The sequence below is a fragment of the Propithecus coquereli genome, unplaced genomic scaffold (genome assembly GCF_000956105.1).
Source record: "Propithecus coquereli isolate 6110/MARCELLA unplaced genomic scaffold, Pcoq_1.0 Scaffold113, whole genome shotgun sequence".
In the NCBI taxonomy this organism is placed as follows: Eukaryota; Metazoa; Chordata; class Mammalia; order Primates; family Indriidae; genus Propithecus; species Propithecus coquereli.
In genome coordinates, this window is record NW_012135303.1 from 4,484,221 (window position 1) to 4,509,598 (window position 25,378).

The 25,378-nt window shown below is 44.1% G+C and overlaps 2 protein-coding genes across 2 annotated transcripts in view; both read right to left on the reverse strand.

The window, feature by feature from the left end:
* Nucleotides 1-16,325, reverse strand: part of LOC105819061 (aldehyde oxidase 2-like) — a 74,095-nt gene extending 57,770 nt beyond the window's left edge. Inside the window, 8 exon segments of the mRNA XM_012655227.1 lie at nt 2,681-2,761; nt 5,437-5,526; nt 7,840-7,901; nt 9,764-9,890; nt 11,345-11,453; nt 12,395-12,491; nt 14,034-14,091; nt 16,272-16,325. Coding sequence (XP_012510681.1) covers nt 2,681-2,761; nt 5,437-5,526; nt 7,840-7,901; nt 9,764-9,890; nt 11,345-11,453; nt 12,395-12,491; nt 14,034-14,091; nt 16,272-16,325 — 678 coding nt within the window.
* Nucleotides 16,326-21,915: 5,590 nt separating this feature from the next.
* LOC105819005 (aldehyde oxidase 4-like) overlaps nt 21,916-25,378 on the reverse strand; it is a 102,923-nt gene continuing 99,460 nt past the window's right edge. The window contains exon 33 of the mRNA XM_012655162.1: nt 21,916-21,930. Coding sequence (XP_012510616.1) covers nt 21,916-21,930 — 15 coding nt within the window. The remainder of the gene's footprint in view (nt 21,931-25,378) is intronic.

Below are 25,378 nucleotides of genomic sequence, written 5' to 3' on the forward strand. Positions count from 1 at the left end.
TAAAGGCTAAATTAATGGCTCCTACACTCATGATTTAGTTCTAACTTCCCTTGCCTGACTGGCACCACTACCGCACGAGGCTGGTTGGCGAGAGTTTATGGGGGTTGAGTACACCAGTCTGTTACCAGCTTTGAGAATGGTGCACTGTTTGAAGTGGAATTTGTGAATAGTTTGCACAGCTCAACAGTATTTTTAAATTCTGTCTGCTTAACAGCCCATCATGTCAAAGAAGACCAAGAGGATGCTGAAGGAAGAAAACAGATTTTTAAATGAGGATTGGGAATTGCAATAGTATCTTGTTTCTACTGAAGATAAGATGATTTGCTTGCTTTGTGATACTGCAATATCATTATTAAAAAAATTCAATGCTCATCAGCAGTATAACACTCATAAGAACCACAAGTATTTTAAATTAGAGGGAGAGGTGTGAAAGGTTGTATTGCAGAAATTAAAAGATGAAAAGCAAAAACAAAAACAATTCTTTCAAGCAGCAATAAGATCTGGAAATAATGCCACTGAAGCAACTTATAAAGTAGCATATACTCGAGAAAAAAGGGAAGCCATTCAGTGATATAGAAATTGTGAAAGAATGCATTGTTGGAGTTGTAGGATTCTTAGACCCCTATAATATTTCAAAGTACAAACAACTGCCTCTTTCAAGGAGAATCATAACTGATTGGCAGCATGAATTAGCCTTCAACTTAACAGAACAACTTCATGCAATACTTCAAAAGGAAAATATAAATTATTCAATCAGTTCAGATGAATCAACTGATACTACTGAACTGGTGCAGGTTTTATATTTCATTTGGATCATAACAGAAGATTTTCTTTGCTACAAAGAGTTACTCATTTTGGACACTCTTGTGAACAGAACACGGGGAATAGATATTTTCAACAACTTTCAAAATAAATGTTATGAGGTTGTATTGAACTTGGTAAATTTAGTGAGTGTGTGTACAGATGGTGCACCTTCCATGACAGGAAAACATGAAGGGTTTATTGCACAGATAAAAAAAGTATTAACAGACCCAGATGCTCTTGTTTTTTTAAATTGTATCTTGCATTAGCAAAATCTCTGTGCTAAAGCTACTATTTTAAGTGACATTTTGCAACGAGTTATAAGTATTTTTAACTATACTGGTGCCAAAAGCATCATCAGTTTCGTTACATGTTAAAGTTGAGTGATGAGGTATTCAGTGTGCATTTGCCAGATCATTCTAAAATGCGTTGGCCATCATAGGGACAGGGGTTAGCCAAAATTTTATCTCTTCAAGAACAGATAGTTAAATTTTATGAAGGACAGAATCAGCAATGTAAATTATTGAAAGAAGATTTCTATAGGAATGCAACATTTCTGTGTGATATCACGTCAAATCAAAATGACTTGAATATTTCTTTGCAAGGATGAAACTAAGTTTATAGATGACATGTGGCAAAAACTCCAAGCATTTCGAAAAAAGCTATCTTTTTTCAAAACAAGTCTTTTTCAAAAGGATATTTTGGATGAACATTTTCCCCAGTTAGCAAAGGTCATTGATGAGCAGGATGATATATGTGAATCATTTGAAGAATATGCAGCTATTACAGACCTATTAATTGGAGAATACAATGAAAGGGTCACTGACTTTGAGAATCATGACATCACACTCAAATTAGCATTTTAGTCTCACCTAGTTGATCTCACCAAGGCACCTAAAGAACTACAGATGGAATTGCTGGAGCTTTTAGTAGATTTTAAAGTCATTGTTTGATGCTAAGAAAGATCCCATTGAAATATGGAAAAATGCAGTAGAATACCCACACCTTCGGCAAATGCTTTCTTACTTTTCCACCACTTATTGCTGTGAATCTACATTCTCCTACCTAACCCAAATCAAGATGCCCTAAGGTCACAAATGACTGATACCCATCTAGAGGATCAACCGAAACTGTGGACCTCCATGCTGCAACCAAATATTCAAATGCTTTCCAACAAAAAGCAGACACAACAAAGTCATTTAAAATTAACAAATAGTTTCATTTTTGAAATGATTAAGTACATAGCAGTTAGATTTTTACAAAATACTGTGCATTTTTAAGCACATCTAATTAAAGTTTCTTGAATGCAGCCTTATTTGATTATAGCTAAATTAGTGTGGCCTTCCAACATGAAAAGTTTCCCCACCCCTGGTCTGGCATGTTGTCGAATGGGTAAATATCTGTTGGATAAATGAATAATGAGTAAACACACCAGAACCCCTTCGGAAGTAGGTATTTTATGGATGGGACTGCTGGGTGCCCATGGAGAAAGATGGAGATGCGAAAGGAAGGACGGATGAAGAATAGGCAGCTCTCCTGGAAGTGCTCCTTGGGGCCAATGCGCTGGCATCTCCGGAAAGACGGGGAGAAGCCTAGCAACGCTGTATCGCCTGCACAGGCACTAGCGACGCGTTCCAGATGGCATGAGGAGAGTAATGAGGAAATCACTTAAAAAAATAGCCTCAGCTGAGGCGTCAGAGGATGTGTCCAGGGGGTCCTCCACAGCTCGGTGAGCTGGGGAGGAAGCAGGCACCTTGATCTGATCAAACACTTCCACAATTTGACAATTTCACAGGCAGGAAAATGGGTGGTTTTATAAAACCGAGTTTTTATACTAATGATATTTAAACAAGCCCATAAAACACCCAAGTCATCTTACCAAGAGTTCTGGAGGAAATACGAGCTCCTGGGTAGGGTCCAAGGGCTGGAACTCCTCTTTCGCAAATAACTTCGTGCAAATCTTTATAAAGGGAAGAAGCAGATGGCCCTGTTAGCCCAGCTCCGTGGGAAACAGCATTGTAATTCTTTACAGGAATTAGGCAAGATGAATGCAGTAATAACTTTCCCACTCTTCTTACACAAGGAAATAGTTCAAACCAAATAATTTAAAATAAGAATCTTGTTCTAAGAGAGAGACTGATTTGCCACTAATGTCATACCAAAGGAAAGAAAGAGTATTCTATGAAATACGCCAAAGAATATTCTGGGAAACACCAAGACAGTTTATGGAAAGCTATCAGAGGTTAAATAAGATAGAGAAATCCTCTCCACTGTGCCCCAGCCACTGTCCTCTCCCCTGCCAAGTCAGGATTCATAACACTAAGAGCTTTGAGAAGTCCTGTTGTTTAAGTAAAAATGACTCTACACATACATACCCACGCATAAACACACATGTGCACACACACACACAGACACGCGCAATCTGACTTTAATAACAATAGTTAACATTTATTGAGTGCTTACATTCCAAGTGCTTTGTCATGTATTAATAACTTATTTAACCTTCACAATAATTATATAAGGAAAGTAAGTTATCTCCATTTTACCCATTAGGAAACTAAAACACGGTAAAAAGTTACCCAAATGGTAATCTTGTCTGAATCAGATCTGCTTTAGCTTTGGAAAGCACTTATTGCCAGAAAACGTTCCTGAAGAGGTGAGGAAAGCTGGGAGGGAAGCACGGGGCGCCGGGCGGAGGCGAGGGCAGTGGAGAGGGGGACACGTGGACAGCAGGGGCCAACAGGTCTGGGTTCACACTCTTGGCTCGGCTCCAATGGAAAGATACTTAACCTCTCTAAAGATTAAATAGTAATCCATATTTTGAAGGGTAATTTTGATAATAGGTGAAATGACATTTATCCAATACTCCCCCTCTTTTTCTATCTCTTCGGTCCTTCCAGGTTCCAGAAGGAACACTTATAACTGTTCCTTGTAAAAGTTCTTACAGGGCCACAGATTGAGGCATTACAGGCCCACACATGAATGATCAGTTTTTGTGTTGGTTGGAATTAGAACTATAGGCAGTACCTGGCGGCAGTCATATGGTATATCTCTAAAACCTAGAAATAAGATTGTGCCTGAGAATTAAAATGTAAAACAAACATAATGAATCAAAGCTGAGAAATGAAAAGTTTCTCTAAACAGGTCCTCGGCCAAGACTTAATAGTTACCTAATGGAAGATATTGACAGCTTAAAGGGAAGGAGGAGTCACAGGGCAGACACCTGGCCATCCAGCAGTCCCCACTGGTGGAAGCGCAGGGTCTTCTGGGACGCTGCCCATTAAGACTATGCAGCTGCCAGTGTCCATGCTCGCCAAGCAGCCTTCTGACTATAATTTGCCTTCCTAGCGTGTTTTTTTTTTTTTTTTTGAGACAGAGTCTGGCTCTGTTGCTCTGGCTAGAGTGCCGTGGCATCATCCTAGCTCACAGCAACCTCAAACTCCTGGGCTCAAGCGATCCTCCTGCCTCAGCCTCCCTAGTAGCTGGGACTACAGGCATACGCCACCATGCCCGGCTAATCTTTTCTCTCTCTATATATTTTTAGTTGTCCAGATAATTTCTTTCTATTTTTAGTAGAGATGGGGTCTCGCTCTTGCTCAGGCTGGTCTTGAACTCCTGACCTTGAGCCATCCACCCGCCTCGGCATCCCAGAGACCTAGCGTGTTTTCCTACAGGGAAGGCTTGTGTGGCTCAGTGATGGCAAGACGTTATAATTGTTTCTCTTTATAAATGAATGTTGGAGCACATTCTGGTTTAACTATCACGTTCTTTTGAGTTTAGTTCAAGTGAGTCAGGTGCTTCCTAGGGCCCAATCATCCAAGTTAACTCCAGAGACCACAATATTGAGAATCGGTTTTGGGATATATTGATCCCACTTCCTCTGTGAAGTGGTTGTGGGGGGTGCAGCCCACCTCCCTTGGGCAACACCCTCTGTGCCATTGCACACTTTCCTCACACCCAAATAAGGTGACAGTGGGAGGCAAGAATGGGAAAAGGTGGGTGTGAAGGATGGAAATAGATGCCGCAGAGGCCTGGTGGACAGCATTTGTCCCAGGCCAGCTCTGTGCTCTCAGATTTCCTTGCTTGCAGGAAGCTGGTTCTCTGTGTTATCCTGTATTTCAACTTCTGTAGGTTGAAATCCCTTAAGGATTTGCCAGTGGCTCTTTTCTGGAAACTGGTATCTCTCAGAGAGCAAAGCTAGAGACTGGAATGTTTAAGGCTGGACTTCCTGGCTGTGGGGGCCACAGACTGGCCACATGCGGTCGGATGGCTCCCCTGAAGTGGCAGTGCCCTCTCTCTACCCAGGAGGAGACTGACAGAGGACAGCTGTGAGCAGTGGCAGGCACAGAAGTCCCTTCCACTGGAGGATGGGACTCATTCATAGTTGGGGTAGGTGCTTTTTCTCTTGTCTGAGCAGTTTTGTTTTTCTGTTGTTTCAGCCTTTCAGGCTGTGGAGGGGAAAATCAGTGTGGGCTTTGGATCACCACTTTACCCCGCCCCCAAATGAACGCCTGCACTTTGGACAGGTGTAAGTAAAGTGGAGAATGACCACTAAAACTACCAGGCGCAGTTGCAACACCGAGCGGCGCTAAGCAACACTCACAGTGAGAGGACAAGGTGAGCAAAGGGACTCACGTCATTTTTCCCGCCAAGTGGGGAAGAAGCATTTTCTCCCCGATCCAAGCAGCATTTTCCTGTTCCCTTCTGTTGACAGCCACTTGACTCCTAAGAAGGTGAAATGCCTTAGATTAAAAACTTTTTCAGTAGGTAAATTGGTATGTGCCCTGAAAGGTTTGGCAATTTAAATGAGGTTTCAGACTTTTTAAAACACTTTTTAAAGTGTTGGAACACTTTAAAGTGTTGGAACTATCCCCGTTGGAACAGGGATAGTCACAAGACCTTTCTTCTTTTGCTCTATTTTTTAAATAAAGTGGTACATATAGAATATATAAAATATATAATATGATACATAATATATACAAAAATATAGAATATAGAGCAGTATAAAAGAAATAAACTATCATTATTGATGATATTTTAACATAATATGTATTTGGGATTATACTAGTTTATATAGTATATAGTATATGAATGTTTTTGTTCATTACATGTACAGCTTTGTAAGCATTTATGCATTTTTATGGTTAGTTCCTACTGGTAAAATTAATTTATGAGATGCTTTTCAGGGCAATAACAATGTATCCACTCTCTACCATATACAAGATTCAACAACATTGAATAAGGGCCTTTAGAAAATAAAAGAAAGCTAAAAAAAAAAAAGAAAGAAAGAAAGAAAGAAAAGAAGGAGGAAAAGAAAAAGAAGGAGAAAAGGAAAGCCATTCTGATAACCAGATCACCCAGACATTTGTGATCTCCCCGGGCCATCTGGGGATGAGCTGACAATGAATTGTAAAGCAGGTTTCCACTTGCTGGTAATTTCATTTCCCGTTTCCTCCTAACTTACCTCTTGTATCTTCTTCCTCAAATAATTCTCCTAAGTATCTAGCAAAATACCTTCCTCTGACAGTTCAGTTCTCTGTCTCTGCTTAAGTATCTCAAGCTGCCACCTTCCTAATTCTGCCCAAGAAGCAAATCACCAAGCAAGCAGCGCTTCCTCCCTTACTCAAAGTTCTGAGAGCTCCTGCAACGGACCACGAGGACCATATAAGTCTTGCATCTTCCCTCTGGGGCTGGGCTGCTTCTCCAGTTACAGTCCCATGGGACCTGTTGTCTATAGGGTGGGTGTCTGAGTACATTTTTGCCTTTATCCCCAGAGTCTATGTGCCTGGAAAGGTGCATAACTTCCACATCCATAGGGAAAGAAGTTTCCTTTAACCTCTTTTATTTGCATTTCACAAGTGCTTTTCCTTTTACACCAGCAATTTGCTGGGCTTACAAGCTATTTATTTTACTTCTCAGTTTGTGGCCTTTGGCTCTCCAGTGTGGCTGTAGAAGTCTGGGACACGTGTGCACCTGCGACCTGCCTGGCTCTAGGGCATGGGACACACCTGCTGGTCTACTTCTAGGCCCACCTCTACTGTTTGTGGAGCGGTGGCAAAGAGCACAGAGGCCCCAAGCCTTCAGCCTGCTGCCCTCCCTCCTGCCTTACTCTGTGCTGTACTGGTGAGAGACCTCAAAGGCCCTGTGAGCATCCCGCCCGGATGGCTGAGCTCGGTCCATTCCCTCCACAAACAGCTGCTCCTTGGCCACCCTCTGACCCAGGGTGCAGACTCTGGCTGTTATGACGTGTCCTAGATGGACTCCAGAAAGAGGCTATGTCTGGCCTAGGAGTGGGGTCAAGACCACACATGGAAAATGATTTAGGAAAAAGGTGAGGCTCAGGTGGGCAAGTCACCTTGGCCCCACGGAATCCTGAGAACAGCTGGAGGAGGACCAGAGAGGGGTCTGAGGTCTGTACTGCCTACGTCCATCCTGCCCTTAGCAGAGGACCATCAGATGTGCCTGTCTGGTCCCCATGTCAAACACTATGCATGTGTCAACAACACCCTCAATAACTGTTGAACTCTTGCTAAGTGCCAAGCAAGACTCATTTGGTTTTCACAGCAACCTGGTGAAGGATCCCCATTTCGTAGCGGAAACTCCCTGCGCTCTTGCACTGGGCATGCTTCAGATCCCACTCTGCATATCAGGTCCTTTTGTGCTCACACCTTCTCAGCTGGTTAGATTCTGGAACTAACCTCGCCTCACCAAAGCGGACTCCAGCCCCTTGTATCCCTCTGTCTCCCTGGGTTTGCTGGGACCCTCTTACCCGTCCTGTCCAGATGCCTCGCTTAACTGGTCATGGGAGACGTCTGGATGGCTGGTTAGATCACCCGACTGCCCTCTGTGGTTTTCACTGGACAACATCAAAGGTGGTATAATGTTCCCCCATCCTCAACAGTTAGTGGAGCTAACTCACGTGGTCGCCCTTACAGTCTGTTGAGATGGTCTAAAAACATTCACTTCCTGTGTCTCTAGACTTGACCAGCTGTCACTGTCATTCTTGTCCTGTGGGTGTCCCCACAGTCAGCCACTCACCACGCAGAAGGTCCTTCCACTCTCGAGAATTGGCCGATACCCAGTGCAGCGGCACAGATTACCTAATCAGAGAGGAAGCGCGGTTGTTGGTAGGCTTTGTGTTTACTGGCTTCTTTCAAAAGTTGAAATAAACCCGGCTTTTTTTTTTGAGGTTATTTTAACATCTGCCGAACTGTCTAATGCTTTTTTCCTCTACTTAGTAATTATGCTCCCCACCACCTCAATTCCAGTTTTATTTTCTGTCCTAAAGATGTCTGGCTGGTGAGGTCATTTTCATCCATCTATTCATTTATTCATTCAACGTGTATCTATTGACAGCAACTACGTTTCAGACACTAGGTTGGATAGTGGGGATCCTGAAACGGAAAATATAGGCACTTCCAAGGCACTAGATGAGCAAAGTATCATGCCTCAGACAGTTCGGCAGTGGTGCTGTTCCATGCATTTTAGGTCACTACATCAGAATGTCCTGGGCGTATTTGTTAAAAATGCAGACCCATGGCCCTGCTCCAATTCTCCAGAATCAGAGCATTTTTGGGATGGGCCAGGAATCTGCATTTAAGAGATCAGTGGGTAATTCTTTTGTGTGGTAAATTTTGAGACCCTCAGGTGTCCAAGGATGAAGGCCTGGAGGGTGGGGGTGGAGGAGCGTCAGTGTGGAACAGAGTTCATCTGCGAAGGCTTCACAGAGAAGCGTGGGCTTGAAGGATGAGCGAGCTGTGGATTGGTGGGGAGCAGGGGAGGGTGTCCTGGGCTCTCAGAGCAGCATGAGCAGGTGCAGAGGAGGAAATGTACTCAGGGTACAGGGGAGGCTGGCTGCAGGGAGCTGGGTAGAGGAGGAGGAAGTGTGAATTAGGGAGGCCAGTTGTTGGGCTTCTCTGAATGCCTGGTGAGGGAGATTAGGCTTGGGCACGCTTTATTGATAAAGAGCCACGGAAGGACCCTAGATAGGAGAAGGACCTATGGAAGGTGGGGATTTTATTTGACTTAAGCTGATTTCTGTACTCTGCAGAGAGAGAGAGAGAGAGAGAGAGAGAGAGAGACTCACCAGCAGCTGGCGGATGAGCAGATTAGGAGAGTGTGTCTGTGCTCATCTGCAGACCTCAATCTAAGAATTCACGTGTCTAACAGATGATTTGTTTAGGGATTATTGACACCTGAAGTTGATGTTTATTGATTCTGCAAAAGGGATATGTTTATGGACTCCTCTTCAGTAATTTAAACCTATTTAAAAATGTAAAGGATTCTTTTGATTTGTGGAAGGCCCTGTTGAATTATGTCCCTGAAACCTGTGAACATGACCTTATTTGGAAATAGGGTCTCTGCAGATGTAACAAAGTTAAGAAGAAGTTACACTGGATTAAGGTAGGCCCAAATCCATTGATCAGTGTCCTATAAGAAGAGGGAAATTTGGACACAGACACACAAAAAAGAAGGCCGTGTGAAGATATGAGCACAGATTGCTGTGCTGCATTTACAAGCCAAGAAATGCCAAGGACTGCTGTCCACCCCAGAAGCTAGGAAAGAGGCAAGGAAGGGGCCTCCTCTAGAGCCTTCAGAGAGAGTATGGTCCTGCTGGCACCTTGACATCAGACTTACAGCCTCTAGAACTGTGAGACAATACATTTCTGTTGTTTTAAGCCAACCAGTTTGTGGTACTTTGTTAGGGCAGCCCTAGGAAACTAATACAGGTCCCCAACAAAGGCAGCCAAATGAGCCCTGGATGGAGAGGTGGGTGTCAGGTGGGGGGTGGCTGTGTACACTGTGCTAGTTCTGTACAGGCCGTGCCAGGCACGTGCTCTGATAGCAACTGAAGCAGGGGCCTGCGGGGGGCTGGGACGATGTTGAGCGGGGTGTGGAGCAGCCAGGAACACAGTCCCCATCTGGCCTCGGGGGTGGTGGACTTTCTCTGTGTCAGACTTACCGCCCAAGGCTTCCATGAGCTGCTCCTCTGAGGGTTGCGGGTGGTTCCTGAGTAGCGTGTACATGGACATCACCATCCCAGGGGTGCAGAAGCCACACTGGGTGCCATGGCTCTTGGCGATCCGCTCCTGGAAAGATACACACATGGGCGTGGCCCTGCCTTCCTCCTCCCACCAACTCTCACCATGCTCCACAGCCTGCCTCTCCCTTGTCAGATGTAAACCCATCCCTTGATCAGAGTCTCCTGGTGTCCCTTTTCCTAGGCTGCTCCTGGAGGAAGTGACTCAGAAGCTATACGCCATCATTGCAATCACTTCTCAAGGTCAAGTGCTCAAACCTTTCTAACTGGGAATCAGCAATATGCAGCTTCCACTCCCAGAATGAGAACTCCCCGGAGATCAATAATTAGAGGGAGAATGCGCATAAGTTTCAAAAACAGTTTCCTTGAACACCTCCACATCTTGCACAGCTTAGCTCTGTCTCTGAGGCTACTTCTTTCTGATTAACTTGGAGACTGTCTATTGTTGATCTCACTTTGCTTTCTTCTTTAAATTCTTCTGTGTTGGCTCAAAGGGAGCTCTGCTTTTAAAGGTTTAAGATTTTGGTCTGTGTCCTGGATCCTTGCTATTTAAAGTGTAAGTCCATGGACCAGCAGTATTGGTTACCCCCCCGGCAGGGGGCAGGGGACGGGGTTGTAGGAAATGCGGAACCTGGGGTCACTGCTACAAATCTCTTGAATCTCAGACTCTGCATCTTTAATCAGTCCCCCAGGTGATTCTTAAGGGCATTGAATTTTGGAAAGCCCTGTTCTATTAATAGATTTCAGAATATATTGTAATCCTAGGGTTTGGATTTATCAACCTTGCGGTGAGTACTTTCTGATCTCCCACTAGACTCTAGTAGACCCCGCTGGGTCCTTTGCATTTGCTGACCCCCTTGGAATTGATTCTGGTGTGGTTAAACCCAGAGGCCCTCAGGGTTCCTACTGCCTAGAAGGACTCAATGTTGATGGATCTTGTCCTGTGACTTCCAAGCCCCTATGACAATGACAGATGAATTGATGTGTTCTCTGCCAAGGCATGTCACATTATTCTTAACTACAACCTCTCTGTTCCAGCTTCAGGTTAAGATTTGGAGAAACAATTGTCCTGATGCTCTGGCGAAGTCAGTTTTAGACGCCACTCACTCCACCTTCTGATTTTACTCCCAAGACCTCTATGCCACAGGGACTAATCCTAAACTTTACTGTGTTGCCTCAGAGACATTTTATTCTACATGTAATTTTCTTTGTACAATACCTATTCCAGACCATAGTCCAATAGGCATTAATCAATATTTCAATAATCCTGCTTATCATTCAAGCAGAAAAAATATGCAAAAAGATGATCATCTCATCTCATAAAATATGGATGGATTTCCAGCTTTCTTTTAAACCACTTCACAAATGTTATTACTCTGATCAATATGCATCCCTGGCTTCTGCTTATCTGATCACAACCTAGAAGCCTCAGGCAGTACAGTCAACACAGCATGTGGTAAAAAGATAAAGTTAGAAAATGAGAAAATTAGGATGGGTTTTTACCTGTACGGGGTGAAGCCTAGTTTTGATGCTTCCAATACCTTCCACCGTGGTGACAGCAGCTCCATACAGAGAGCAGATGGGCACCAGGCATGCAGTGACGGAGAAGTGTCTTTGTATGAGAAACACAAGGAAAGTCAAGGGGAGCAACACAGCCCCGCCGCATGGGGAACCTGGAACCAAGAAGGGCAGCAGAAAACCTCCAAAGCCTATCAGAGAGGTGACAGGGAGGAAGAATTTAAAGTCCTCTCTGCTGATTCTGTGCTACCTATAGGAATCGGGGATTCTTAAGGTGAATCTGGGCATTCTGAACTTCAGAAAAACTTTCCAAGATCAGAACAGACTCACCTGAGAGCAACGGCAATGGACTCATGCCACTAGGAGTTTGGTTGGACTTCGACTAGTATTCATGGGGACATTGACCTCATAACAAGCAAAAGGCACATCTATGTCTCTTACCCCTATATACTCATTTGGGAATTTTTTTGCTTGCTAATTTTAAGCTTTCTGGGTAAGGTCATTGAACAGTGTTGGATGGCCTGTGTTCTGAAGACATCTCTTGATTTGTTTCTCTCAAACGGATTTGAGAGAAGCCCAAGTTCTAGGATCTGGCTCTGATTAAGGGCTGAAGTCGGCTCAGGTCCTTGCTCTGCTCAACAGTAGAAAAAGCATTAGCTTCAGAGCCAGAAAATGTGGGTTCGAATCCTTGTTCTATAGCTTACTAGTTGTATGACCTTGAACAAGTCATGTCATCTCTTCGAACCTCAGTTTCTTCATCTATAAAATGAATGGCTGACCTAAATTGAAGTTTCTTAACCTGGGGTGCATGGATGGTTCTTGGAGATACATGATCTCCTGAAAATGGTATGCAAAATGCAGTTGGTTTATTTATTATCTGAGTAGATGGCTCACAGCTTTTATCTGATTTTTCAGAAGGGTCTAAAATCCAGAGACAGCAGGAATCCAAGAATCTTTCTTAGGTGTGAGATGAGAATACAAGCCAGGCACAGAAACAAGGTCCTCCTCTGGCATCTGGGCATCTGGGTGAGATACCTTATCTTCTTGAACACGGGGTCGTTCTTGGACACCATCACGGTGCAGGCGCCGCAGCCTCCTCTTCCGCAGGCATACTTGGTTCCTGTGAGACGTACTGGAAGAGGGTGGTCAAGGAAAAGATGCCAAAGCGGACATTCTCATCCAGTACAGCTGCCTCCCCCGGGTGTTGCTAGCGAGGAAGGTCTTCGTTGTGGGGGGAGATGCATTCGCCCGCCTCCAGGTCTCAGGAAAGGCCACTCCACATCTTACTAACTGTGTGACACTGGGCATACTAACCTCTTGTTGCTTGTTTTCTCACTTACAAAGGGGGAGGAGTGATACCTACTTTATCTTCACAGGCTTGTTATAAGCATCTTGTAGGCTAATGGTTTTAGAAGCCCTTTGAAAAATCTTATGTCACTATAGAAAATTCTTGTTTGTTTTTTCTGGGTTCCAATCATATAATTGGAAGAGAAAAACATTATTTTTAACAACTCAATGTATTCCTAGTTTTGCCCAGTAATTTGTGTTGCATTTGAAAGCGAGTTGGTGAAACTTTGGGGGACTCTCCTGTCCTTACTCACAGATGCCACCTTGAATGTCCCTCTGCTCTGGCGTGGCTGGGGTCTAATCCCAAGCTGTCTGGAAAAGTTCCCTTCTCTTTACCCATTCTTCTCCCTCACTGTGGTTTCTTTCCACACAATTTATGGGATTGGACGTCATTAATTAAGTTGGCTAAAAAGATTTCAGAATCATCGACTCTTAATTGCTATTATCTGTTGAGTTTTATTTATTTGTTTTTAATCCTAAGGCTTATTCATCTAAATGAAGTCAAAGCCACAAACACTTGCCAGAGGGGTGATGTAAATGAATCAAGTGGGCCAGTGTGACTGGAGAGCTGGAGCCCCATTTTAGAGAAGGGACCAGGAATAGTCAGTCCCTCCTCAGCTCTGAGCAAGGCTGTCGCCGTGCAGGGATGGCTACGTTCTTGTTTTTCAAGAGCAGCTGAAAAATCTTGATTTTTTAAAAATATGAAATTTCCTAATTTGCAAACATTGACAAGTATTGATAATTCAAAACCATGTGGACTTTTAAATAAAACTTGTCCAGAGGCTGATTTCATCAATTTATTACTTGCCATTTATTTATTTATTATTTTTTTGGCTTCTCTGAGAGATCCATCAGATTTACGAATTAAAACATGTGTGCCAGCATGAAGATCTATATTCTAGAATATAAAGTGGTGCGGTAAGAAAACAGATGTAGGAAAAGGAAGTCTGTTCCTTTGACACACGCTCTCCCTGAATCTGGGGAATGTGGTTTCACGAAAGGGCAGGGCACATGCCACACAAGCCTCTGTTACATAAACAACCCTGGGGGGGCTCTGGAAAGCTCTCAAGGGAATAATTAGCGCTGAAGCAAAGAGCTTAGCTTCCATTTCACTGCTATTATCAGATATAAGAAACTCTGGGGGAAACTTTATCCTCTCCAAAACAGCCCGATTAACCTAATACCCTTGAAACCACTGCCAAAGCAAATAGAGAGCAAGGGCCAAGTGAGCGACTGCACGGAGAGATTTGCCGTGTTCTCATGGGCACAGCCGGCCTAAGTTCTAAGGCACGCATAGACATGGCCAGGACTTTGGTAAAAAGGGTCCAGTTCTTTCGTAGGAAGGTCAGCAGAGTCCATTCTGGGTCCACATTCTTTTCTATCACCTGTGTTGGAAACAGAAGAGAGATTATTACGGGGCTTGTATCCATGACCCAGGGGAGTGTCTGCTGTGGCCTGTTCGATTTAGTGATCGGGGCATAACAGGCCTGATTCCATCTGCACCTGTTTTTTTGTGCTATGAGGCCAAAGTACTTCCACACACACTTACAGGGCAGGAGACTCACAGAGCAAGTGTGGCAACCCTGCTCTTACAGATGGTGAGAGCCGGGACCACTGCTGTGTAAACGTGCCCCAGGAGTTGTGTTCTTCGCATTTGTTCCACTACCTATTTTTATGGAATCTTCCAATTCAGTCTTTTGTACTCTTGAAATATTTCAAATCTGGGAGGGACCTTGTGTGTGTGTATGTGTGTGTGTGTGTGTGTGTGTGTGTGTGCACACGCACACGTGCAGTGAAGGGTCCTGCAGGGACGAAAGCTGGGTGGGCAGGGTTTCTGGCACCTCTGAGACACTTCTGGCAGGGAACACATTTTATAACATCAAGGGTCTTAAGAATCGGTGGCAGAGGGGGAGGTGGGGAGAGTTGCTGTCACCTGGCTAGGCTGGAGCTTGCCAATCCCCTCAATGGCAGAGGGCTGGGTGGTGAGCCTTGATGTCCCAGCTCAGGACCCAGGGTGGCTCTGGTGGGACACTAGAATCCCTCCCCTTGGAAAGTGGGGGACTTAGCACTCAAAACCATGAGGAGCCTGCTTTGGGGCCCTTTCCCATTTGCTTGTTTTGAGTGTTTCCTCCGGCGTGGCCTCAGGGTGCTGCCAGCACTTCTAGCCATCCTGCTGTAGTAGAGTAGAGGACGGTACAGTGGGCTGTCCAGGTTAGATTCTTCCTTTCTCTCCAGAAGCAAAACAAACTTTTGTAGACCTCAAAGAATAAAAACTGCAAGAAGATACTTCCAAGCTAGATGTTAAAATTCACCTGCCTTCTGGATCTCTAGGGACTCCTAACCAACGAAAGAAGAAGCCCTCCTCTGCCTGCCCTTACCTCTCCTCAGGTCCTTTAAACACACTTCCTGAGAATGTGCTTGGAGAGTATTTTCATTATTTGGCTGACTCCCACCCTACACACCCACCTGCATTTCTTCTAACCCTTCACTGACTCCCTGCTCTGCTGCAGCTACTGCATGTTGGGCCCATGACTCAGGGGGTGTGGGGCAGAAAGGAGAGGAAGGCGCCTCCTCTGCTTTTGCATCTCCAAAGCGTGGGCCAGTGGAACAAGCCAGGAAGGGCTCGGTGCCCGGATGACAGTTTTGGTGGCTGCTGGTTGTGGAGACCGGATACAGGAGAGAGAGGCAGAGGGGGAACGATGAGTTTAGTCAAGCCCTAGGGTGAGGGGTGGACACGGCCAAACCCAAGTTGGGTTTGGGGGATCAGGGGGCTGAGGGTCCCTGGGAGAGAGGTGGCCAGACCCCAGAGAAGCCATGTGCCTTGGGAGCTACAGGATGGCTCCCTTTGGAGACAGATAGAGACTCAGGAGAAGAAGGGCCTTGGGAGGGCACCGAGGGGCAACCAGTGGCCTGCATGGGTCGACGGTGAGGACTGGAGGGGAGGACACGGGGGGCGTTGGCAACGGAGAGCCCTTCCCTCGTCACATAGGTTCCCCATGGAACTTAGCTACAACCCACGGAAAGAGGAGGACTCCAGTCGACTGTGATGACATTTCAACGGATTTTGTATAATGGGGACTCAACAACAACAAAAAAAGTTGATAAATATAAAAATTTTAAAAGGCTCCATTTCTTGTCTTTCTGAATTTGAGGATCAAGATATGTTACCAGGTAAAGTGCTTCCACGTATCAGGCCAGCACCAAGTGCGTAGCAGCATTTAGGGGTTCCTAATCAACGAAAGAAGCAGCTTTCTTGTCATCTTTACAATCGTCCTAGGAGTGGGTTCCCAAGGTGACACTCCACTCCTCCTCAGGCAGGAAAAATGACTTGTTCAAGGTTGTATGGATTCATCCAACACCAAGGCACGTGCTTTACCGCTTCCTCCCTATCCCCAGGCGCTGAGCTCTGGTGAGTGGGGGACAGGCCAAATTAGGATGGGTCCCCAGTCCCTGGCTTCTTGCCTCTGACTGGAGGGGGCTCAGCCCAAATGGGCCACAAGAGCACCCCTCAAGCTACTGGTTTCCTGCTGTCTCTCGAGCCACGGTAGTGACACCCAGCACTTACCTTTCTCCCATTCACGAAGAACACCAACTGATCTGATTGCGGCGGGCAAGGCATCACACGTGTAAATAGGTTTCCCCTTACAGCTCTGGGTGGGAATGCTCTTTGCACCGGCACAGAATTGAGTGGAAAGATTTAGGTCCAAGCAACTGTAATCTCTCCCTGTGTAAAAGCGGGCAGCCCAGAGCCTCAGACAGGAGGGCAGGAGGTGGAGATTTCCTTGCTTTGTGGCTTTTTAAGTCTAGGGCACCTGTCTGGCCCAGCCTCTTAACTCGAGCCTCCCTCTGTCTCCCACCAATCCTGACTTTGAAGCTGGCTCAGTACACAGCCCACACCTCTTCTTGTTTTTTCTGAAGTTTGAGGGTGTCCGTGTGAAATCATAAACAACAATCCAAGCTTAAATCCACTTTGCACAGTGCCTCAGCCCCAGGAATGTACCCTGGATGGCTTTCATTTTTTCAAAGACAGTTAGAAGTGAGCTTTCTGAGACCTCCCACTTTCCCCAACTTTTCTCTTATTCTACTTGCAGAAACATCTTCTCATAGGAAATCATATGGTCAAGTCCAGTCTGTGTCCTAGTCGCCGTGGAAGTGTGGGGTGACTTCCTACTTCCTTCTCACCCCCAGGATCGTCCCATTGGAGAATAGTGATCCAGTTGAGGCAACCACTGTGCAGATAAATAGACTGAGGCCCAGGGAGGTGAGATCAGAAGCTCAGAGTCACTCAGAAGTAAGTGGCAAAGCAGGAACTAAAACCCAATCTCCTGGTTTGTAGCACCTGGAAAGTATATAGACGGAATCCTTGATAAAAAGAAAAATATCATGTTTGTCCTTTCCGAACACCTCCGATTAGATATTTGCAGATAAGACCAAACAGTTCTTATTCTTTGGCTGAAGTAGTGCCCCGGACTTGGCTTCAGGTATGGGTGAAGCAGGGAGCTGCTTTCGTGTTTGGTTTCAGAGATGAGGCAAGGCCTCTCTGCTCCCCAGTGCTTCCTCCACGAGTTCGTGGAGCCCTGGCATCGTCATTACAGTCAACCCTTTGTCTTATGAGGGGCACTCGCTCTGCAGTGGTGCGTCAGGCCAGAAACAGCGAGTCCCTGGCACCCTCCTGACTTGGCTAATTGAGGAAGATCTTCTTTCTCACTTGGTCTGAATGTGGCTTCAGAACCCTTTTTACCACAGAGCTACTCCTGATCAAAAGGAGTTCCGGTACCCAAATTTCTCGACAATTCAATGCCTAGGCCCCCAGGCACCCCAGTTTTTATGCACCAGTGGAGAGGAGTGTTTATGCACGTGCCCGTGTGTTTGAGTGTGCAGGTGGGTGTTTCACACGTGTTGAAAGGTTGCTAAATAAATCTACAACAGGTTCGTGAGGGGGCAGTTGGAAAGATCATGCTGTGAATTAGGTAGGCCCTCAGGTCACCTTTTGATCATATCACTCCTGAAGATATCAGGACTTTTTGATCACAGTAGTCCTGTGCAAAAGCCCCCAGTGGCTCCCTGAGGCCTGGAACACGGGGTCCAGACTCCTGAGCACAATAAGCAAAGCCTTTTACAGGCTATTCTTGTTCTCTCCTCTTTCTTGCTTTTCAATTAAAAAAAAATCTCCCGCTGCAGCCAAACTACTCTTCTCACTGTCCTTCTGCTTAAACCTTTAAACCTGACTTTTCTTTACCCATAACTTTCCAATGGCCTTCCACCCTGTGCGTGCCGTGGAGGCCCGCCCACCCCTCTGAGTGTCTTCAACCACGTTCTCCCCTTCTGCTTCTCGAATATGCTAAATTCTTTCCTGTCTGGGGCCTGGTGCCCTCCTGTTATTTGGGTCCGAGCTCTTTCCTGATCCCCCAGTCTTATGTGGCACCTCGTCACCTTCTGTCCCACCAGCCTGTTTCATATTCTCCACAGCATCCATTCCTACCTGACACGGATACTTGCTTCTCTTTTTATTTGCTTTCTCTGCTAGAATATGAACTCTAGGAGGGCAGGGACATTGCTTTCAGTTTACCCCGGTATCCCAAGGCCTAGAATGGTACCTCCCAGAGAGTAAAGCCCAGTGAGTGAGTGTCCAACGGCTGGAGAAGGCCCTCCCGCCCTGCAGTGGTAACGACCTGCCCCTTCCCACTGAGATCGCCTTCCCTCCCTCCCTCTTTCTCCTCGGAAAGCAGCTCCCAACCTCCCTCCTCTCCTCTCCCTGCATTCCAAAAGCACCTGCAGATCCAGTCTATTGTTTCTTTACTTTTTGTTTATTAAACCAGGAACCAGGAAGCTAGTTTCTTATCTGCCATTAATGAGTTGATTATCTTTTCAGTGTTTGTGTCTCATTTTTCCAATTAGGTAATAAGACCCTAAAGTTTAGAATAGCTGGTTGTATCCCCCCAATGTTCAGCATAAATGACCACTTATTCACTGCAGGGGTTAATCAATGCTTGACTGATTACCTAAAATACTTTAAATGAAGGAGACAGTGATTCATTCATTCATTCAACTAGTAGTAATTGAGCCCCTGCCTTGCACCAGGCTCTATGCTAAGTGGTAGAGTACAGTGGAAAATGACATCTATGAGTTTTCTTTCTCTGAGGCATTTAAGGTTTAGTAAGACAATTAACATGCAATTAAACATTTATGCTTCTGACAGGCATAGAATAGAGAAATTAGCCTTATATTAGGGACAAGAAAAGGGATCAGAAAAGACCTCCCCGAGGAAGGGACTTTAGGCCTGAAAGATGAGTAGGAGTTGATTCCACGAGAATTAGGAGTGGAGGGGGACCAGTGGGGAGGAGAAAGGAGCCTGAGAAGACACAGGCTCTTCTTATGCCAGCTTCCGTTCAGGGGAAAACAGCACAGGGGTTGTTTCCAAGGGTCCACGATCTGTTCACCGTCTCACTCTTCCCTTTAAAAGAGGGCAGCTAGCACTGGAATGTTTATAGCAGCACAATTCACAATTGCAAAGATGTGGAACCAACCTAAGTGTCCATCAATACATGAGTGGATTAATAAAATGTGGTGTATGTATACCATGGAGTACTACTCACATGTAAGAAAAAAGGTGAACTAATACCTTTTGTGACAACCTGGATGGAACTGGAGACCATTGTCCTAAGTGAAGTATAGCAAGAATGGACAAACACCTCATGTACTCACTATTAAATTGGAACTAATTGGTCAACACTCATGTGCGCATATGGCAGTAAAACTCCTTGGAAATCAAGCAGGTTGCGGGGAGGAGGGGATCAATAAAATCACACACACCTAATGGGTACGATGCACATTATTTGGTGATGAGCACATTTATAACTTTGACTCAAACTGTACAAAAGCAATTCATGTAGCCAAAACATTCATATCAATGTAATATTCTGAAATTTCTAAAAAATGAAAAAAAATTAAAAAAATAAAAGAGGGCAGCTAGTAAACACAGAGAGCACACGGTTACCATCCATAGTAACACGATGCTGCCAAGGATGGTACAAAGCATGAATCATGACGTTTCAAAATAGTTATTGGAATAAATCCTTCAGTGTCAACATAAAACACAAGCATTGAAAGTACGAGACCAGTTTTAGAGTGCTAAAGTTGGGTTATGGTATTAGATTTGGAAATATAAAAGTACTACGGATTAGGGAAGCAAATGCATTCATTGCTGGGAAACTGAAAATTGACCGGGAATGGCTTTAGAGAAGTGTTTTTCAATCTTGTTTGAGCCAGGGAAAACTTGGAATGAAATCCTGTCAGGTGTAAACAAATGAAACAAAATAAATTGCTGCTCTAGCAGAGGGGACTGGGGTAGAGACCCGAAGTCCTCTGGCTTTCCCTCTTTTGAGACAGCCCAGTCCTCTGGGGAGCTCAGTTTGAAAACAGCTTGCTTCAGAGTGGACGAAGGCTTGCCCACAGCGAGAGCGTGGGATGTAGTCTCTGCCAAGTCTTTCTGACTCTCAATTCTTATTCAAGACAATGGAAAAAGGCAACTACTGCTTTTTTTCCCCGTTTCTTTTTTTCTTCTTTAATAAAAAGGGAAGATTAAATGTCTTCACTTTTAAATGATTGTTTTCTAGTAGGCGAGAGAAATTCCACATATATTGACCCAGGTGCTTGTATGTTTGTTTTAGTAAAGGTCTTATGATCTCCATAAAAAAACCTGTTACCCAATGGAAGAGTTAATATTAGACAGGACACTGCCTTCCCCAACGATTCAAACAAACTTTATTTCTGGGAAAAAAACTGTAACATCCTGCTCACTGATGTAAGTGGAAAAGTACTGGCCACTACTTTGATGTCCCCGGGGTGCTGCCTTCTGTTTCGAGTTTTTCGAAATCCAAAGATGGAACACAAGCAGGTGGACTGACAGTGGGCACTTTTAGGACCCTGAGAGCTTGGGCTCTGTGTTCTGGACCTTTTGTTCTCAGCCTTTTGTCTGTGAGGCCCCTTCCCTTCCCCTTCCCAGCTCCCATCTTTCTGCTCCTGTTGAGCTGGGAAACTGCTGGACCTATGGGGGGAGCTGGGTGCCACTTGGGCCTTGGGCTCTGTGGCAGAGCGGTTCTCTCGCCCTTAGCTGGGGGAACACCTGGAGATCAGCACCCAAAGCCCTGCGAGTCTTAAGGAGAGCTTGGCCCTTGGGGTGGGGCTGGGGCGTGGAGAGAAAGTCTGGCACTGGTGTGAATAGCAGTCAGGAGTGCCTTCCTGCCCCTGAGGCTGGGCGAGTGTGAGGAGTCAGGAGAGCTGTAAGGCTGGAAGGCTTCACCCACTTCCCTCCGTGGGGTCCTGGCAGCCTTCCTGCTTCTACTCTGCTGGGGCAGGGGGTGGTGAATTAGGATCATTTTGCCTTCTATGTTCTGTGGCTGATGCCTCTTAGGATACTCCAATAACTAAGCTGAAGTCCAGCGAGCTGACAAATCAAAAAGCCTTCAAGGGGACATGTGTGGGTTGAACTGTGTCCCCAGTGTGATGTTATTTGAAAGCGGGATCTTTGTAAATGCAATCATGTTAAGATGAGGTCACACTGGATTAGGTAGCCCCGAAATCTAATCGCTGGTGTCCTTACAAGGAGAGGAAGATTTGAAGACAGGCACGTGGAGGAAAGATGGCCACGTAAGGATGGAGGCAGAGGTTGAAGTGATGTATCTACAAGCCAAGGAGCACCAACGATTGCTGCTAACTACCACAAGCCAGGAAGAGGCAAGGAAGAATTGTTACTTAGAGCCTTCAGAAGAAGCATGACCCTGCCGACACTTTGATTTCAGACTTCTAGAATCCAGAACTGTGACAGAATAACTTTCTGTTGTTTCAAGCCAGCCAGTGCATGGTACTTCGTTAGGGCAGCCCTGGGAAACTGATATAGACCAAGAGGCTGGTCTCAAACTCCTGGCCTCAAGCAATCCTCCTGCCTCGCCCTCCCAAAGTGCTGTAATTATAGGTGTGAGCCACTGTGCCAGCGCTGATACCACTTTTGAACTCCAAGGAAAAAGGGACTATCTTACAAGGTACTAGGCTGAACAATTAAGTTTTCTATGAAGGAAAAGAAATCAATTTGGCATCAAAATTCTCAGCTGCCATTGTGGACACGAGAGGGCAGGAGACGAGCATCTCCGGTCACTGAGACAAAACAGGGCAATGGAGACCCTGCGAGTGGAGCAAACTTCCCACCCGGGCTAAGACCACCCCACCTGAGGAAAAAAATCAAACAAAAGCCAACTCAGATAAGAAAGGTGAAGAGGAAGGGAAGCCTAGATGGATAAGGGCAGGCTGTTTGGGAGTGTGTAATATAAATCATAAAAAGTCATAATGCAGGGGAAATTCAATTAAGAGCCTAGAACTACAACACACAGCAAATTTAAAAACTTAAAGGCTGGGGACTGCTGGAGGCGTGGACGAGAAGAGTTACCTAAGTACTATCTTCCTGGGGCACTGGGTGGAAACATGGGGACAGACAGAGCAGGAGGCCAGGGAAGAGCAAATGTTTGTGAGGGAAATATTTGATATCTTGTTTTCAAATAGTGGTAGAGAAATATGTGTCTGTTTGTTAGAGGAGGTAAATGGAGATGAACAACTAGTGGTACAGTTTGACTTCCAAATTAACAAGAGAAGAAATGATATTGCTCATAGCTGGAAAAAACCATCAAAAATAATGAAAAGGAAAAAAAATGGAAACCATGGTATAAAATACACAATATATACCAGTAACTAATATTATTCCTAAAGGTAAGTAAAAAAAATTCAATTGAAATTAGAGATTAGATAGGGATGCTTTTTCTGTATATTTATGTAATTTAAACTATATATTATATGTGTGAAATATAATGGGCATGAAGTAAAATACAAAAATTTTTAATAATTATAAGAAATGTTAATGAAATTAATTCTACCACTTAAAAATAACCACTAGCAGATTGGATTAGGAAAAAACCCACAGAGAAACATTTAAAGTGAAAAAATGAGAGGATGAAAATATAGAAGGGTCAAAGTGATAATATGCCAATGTAAACAATAAGACAACTTATTAAGGAAGAGTGATCTTTGCTACCTGTTTTACCATTATTACATCATTACTTTTTTATTGTGATATGAGTCACGTAATATAAAATTAACCATTAACTAGTAAAAAAAAGGAAGAAAATGGAAAAGATTAAAACTGTATCACTGAACAACACACCAGGAGCAAATGAATTTACAGATGAATTTTATATAATCATTAAGATAATGGCAATGTTATTTAAACTCTCCCTGGCATATATAAATGTAAATTCTCCCTAATTCATCTTATAAACCAAGTAACATTTTAATATCAAAACCCAACACAGATAGTACAAAAAAATTGTAGAAGAGCCCTGCTTATGAATATAGATAGCAAAATTCTAAGTAAAATACTAGTGAATAAAATCCAGCAATTTGTCAAGAGATAATATACCAGTAACAATATTATCCTTAAAGGTAAGTAAAAAAAAATTCAATTAAAATCAGGGATTAGATAGGGATGCTTTTTCTTGCCATTATTGTGTAACATTGCCTTGGAGGTTATAATAGATGTAGTAAAATAATGAAAAACTGAAATAACTGGTATAAATTGATACAAAAATTGGCACAGAAAGCTTGATCTAGTGATTGGATATAGTGTAAATATTAAAAAATTAATAGCTTTTACTGCTATATAGGTAAGCACTCAAAAGTGGAAGTGGAAAAGATTTCATTCACAGTAGCTCTAAAACATAGAATATTTAAGAATAAATTTAACCCTTCTCCAGAAAAGTATAGGAATGTACTCATGAAACAAAATCTACATAAATGGAAAGACATATAATGTTCTCAGATGGAAAGTTAATATAAGAAGTAAATTCTATTAAAATTAATATATAAATTTAATACAATTCTAATTAGAATCCCACCTAAGTTTTTAGGGGAAATTAAATAAAAGGAAAATTTTGGGGGGTATGAAACAAAATAGCTAAGAAGAATGTGAAAAATAACAACAGTGAGGGACAACCTGACACGTTACTCATATTAGTTATGGTGTTGGTACAAGGATAGACACCTAGGTCAGTGGAGCGGATGACAGTCTCTAAAAATAGATCCCAGTATACACATGAATTTAATAATGACAAACAGGGAGTGTCTCATAGTATATTCCCTAGCAAGTGAATCAAATGATTGACCTGGTCACCGAAGTTCTTTGACTATAATTTTTGGGAAATACTAGATTAAAAATAGCTATTAACACTACACTTAATACTAAGGCATTCCTATGACATTCTGGGGTAAATTTATGTTTTCTTATAATGCTACTTACAGACCTGTCTTTTGTCAGCTCAGGGCTTTAGTGCTCTGCAGAAAGTCATTTTCTTGAACATTTCCTCACGATCACTTATTTATGCAGAGCAAGTCAATTTTTGGATTAGTGTCAATTCCAGATAGTGGAACTCAGGGAAGAGACTTTTCCGTGAAGTTTTATCTGTAATTAATAACAGCCCTTGCACACAGTATGCTAATAACTGAATTTCATTAAAGCCATTTGAATAAGTAAGGAAAGCATACAGCAAACATATACTGTGGAACTTCTGGGGCAAGTACTGACTTAAAATATTGAAATGTTACAAAATGTAAATTGTGTATTTCTTTGAATGTAAAATTATTCTTTTCTATAAAGGAAATTCATCCAATGTATAACTAAATGTGATTTTGCTACTTATACCAATGCCAGATTTGCATATTAATAAACTCACGGGAGTTGGGAGGAATAGCTCTGATGGGTCTGTGTGGTAGATGAGGAAGTGGCCGCCCCGACCCCTGTGAGGAAGGACTTGGCCCAGTGGGGAGTGGAGTCCACAAGGGCCTCCAGCCACCAGCACCTGCAGGGACAGCCTCAGCGCAGGCAGCCTCCTTCCTCAAGGTCACGCCCTTCTTGTGGCAGCCCCATTAGAGACTGCAGTGATCCAGGGAGAACGTTTCAGCCTAAGCAGGGCAACTCTGGGACAATGCTCGCTCCCAGGGCTCCTTACTGGGTTCTTGACGCTCCTCCGGCTGCACCGCAGTTCTACTTCTCCCTCTGCCTAACTCTGCTTCTTCAACCTTCCTCTGCCAGGTGTCAATCCCTGAGAAACGTCCTGCTTTCCACACTCTGTCTCAGCCTCTGTCTGGAGAGTTCTGCCTGCAATGTTGTGTGTTCTGATAGTGTGCAGAATATGCCCAATTTACGTCATTGCAAGTATCAAGTGCAGAGGATTTAAAGATTTTTTCCTTAAAAGAAACAACATAAATCTCTAAGCTCTTCAGTCTCAGCCCTCTTTTTGACCTTTTCCAAAACCTGAGTGCGTGCAAGTGTCTGCAGATTCAAGACACTAAGCAGATATCAACTCCATGGTTACTACTCTTCGTTCAACTCCATTTTTCCATTCTCGTAAGGTGATACTAACCCTTCCGTCATAAACTTTTGGCCCAGGAGAAGTAGGACATCTTTCACCATAAGTACTTTCGGTCAGAAGGAGAAGCACAGCAAGTATAGCAACTGCCACACATTATATCTCTTCTGATAAACTTTGATTTAACCCACAATTAAGCGACAGTAATGAAAAGTTTCCACCAGGAGCAAGCACTAGCAGTTTTGCCCAGAGTTAACGATCA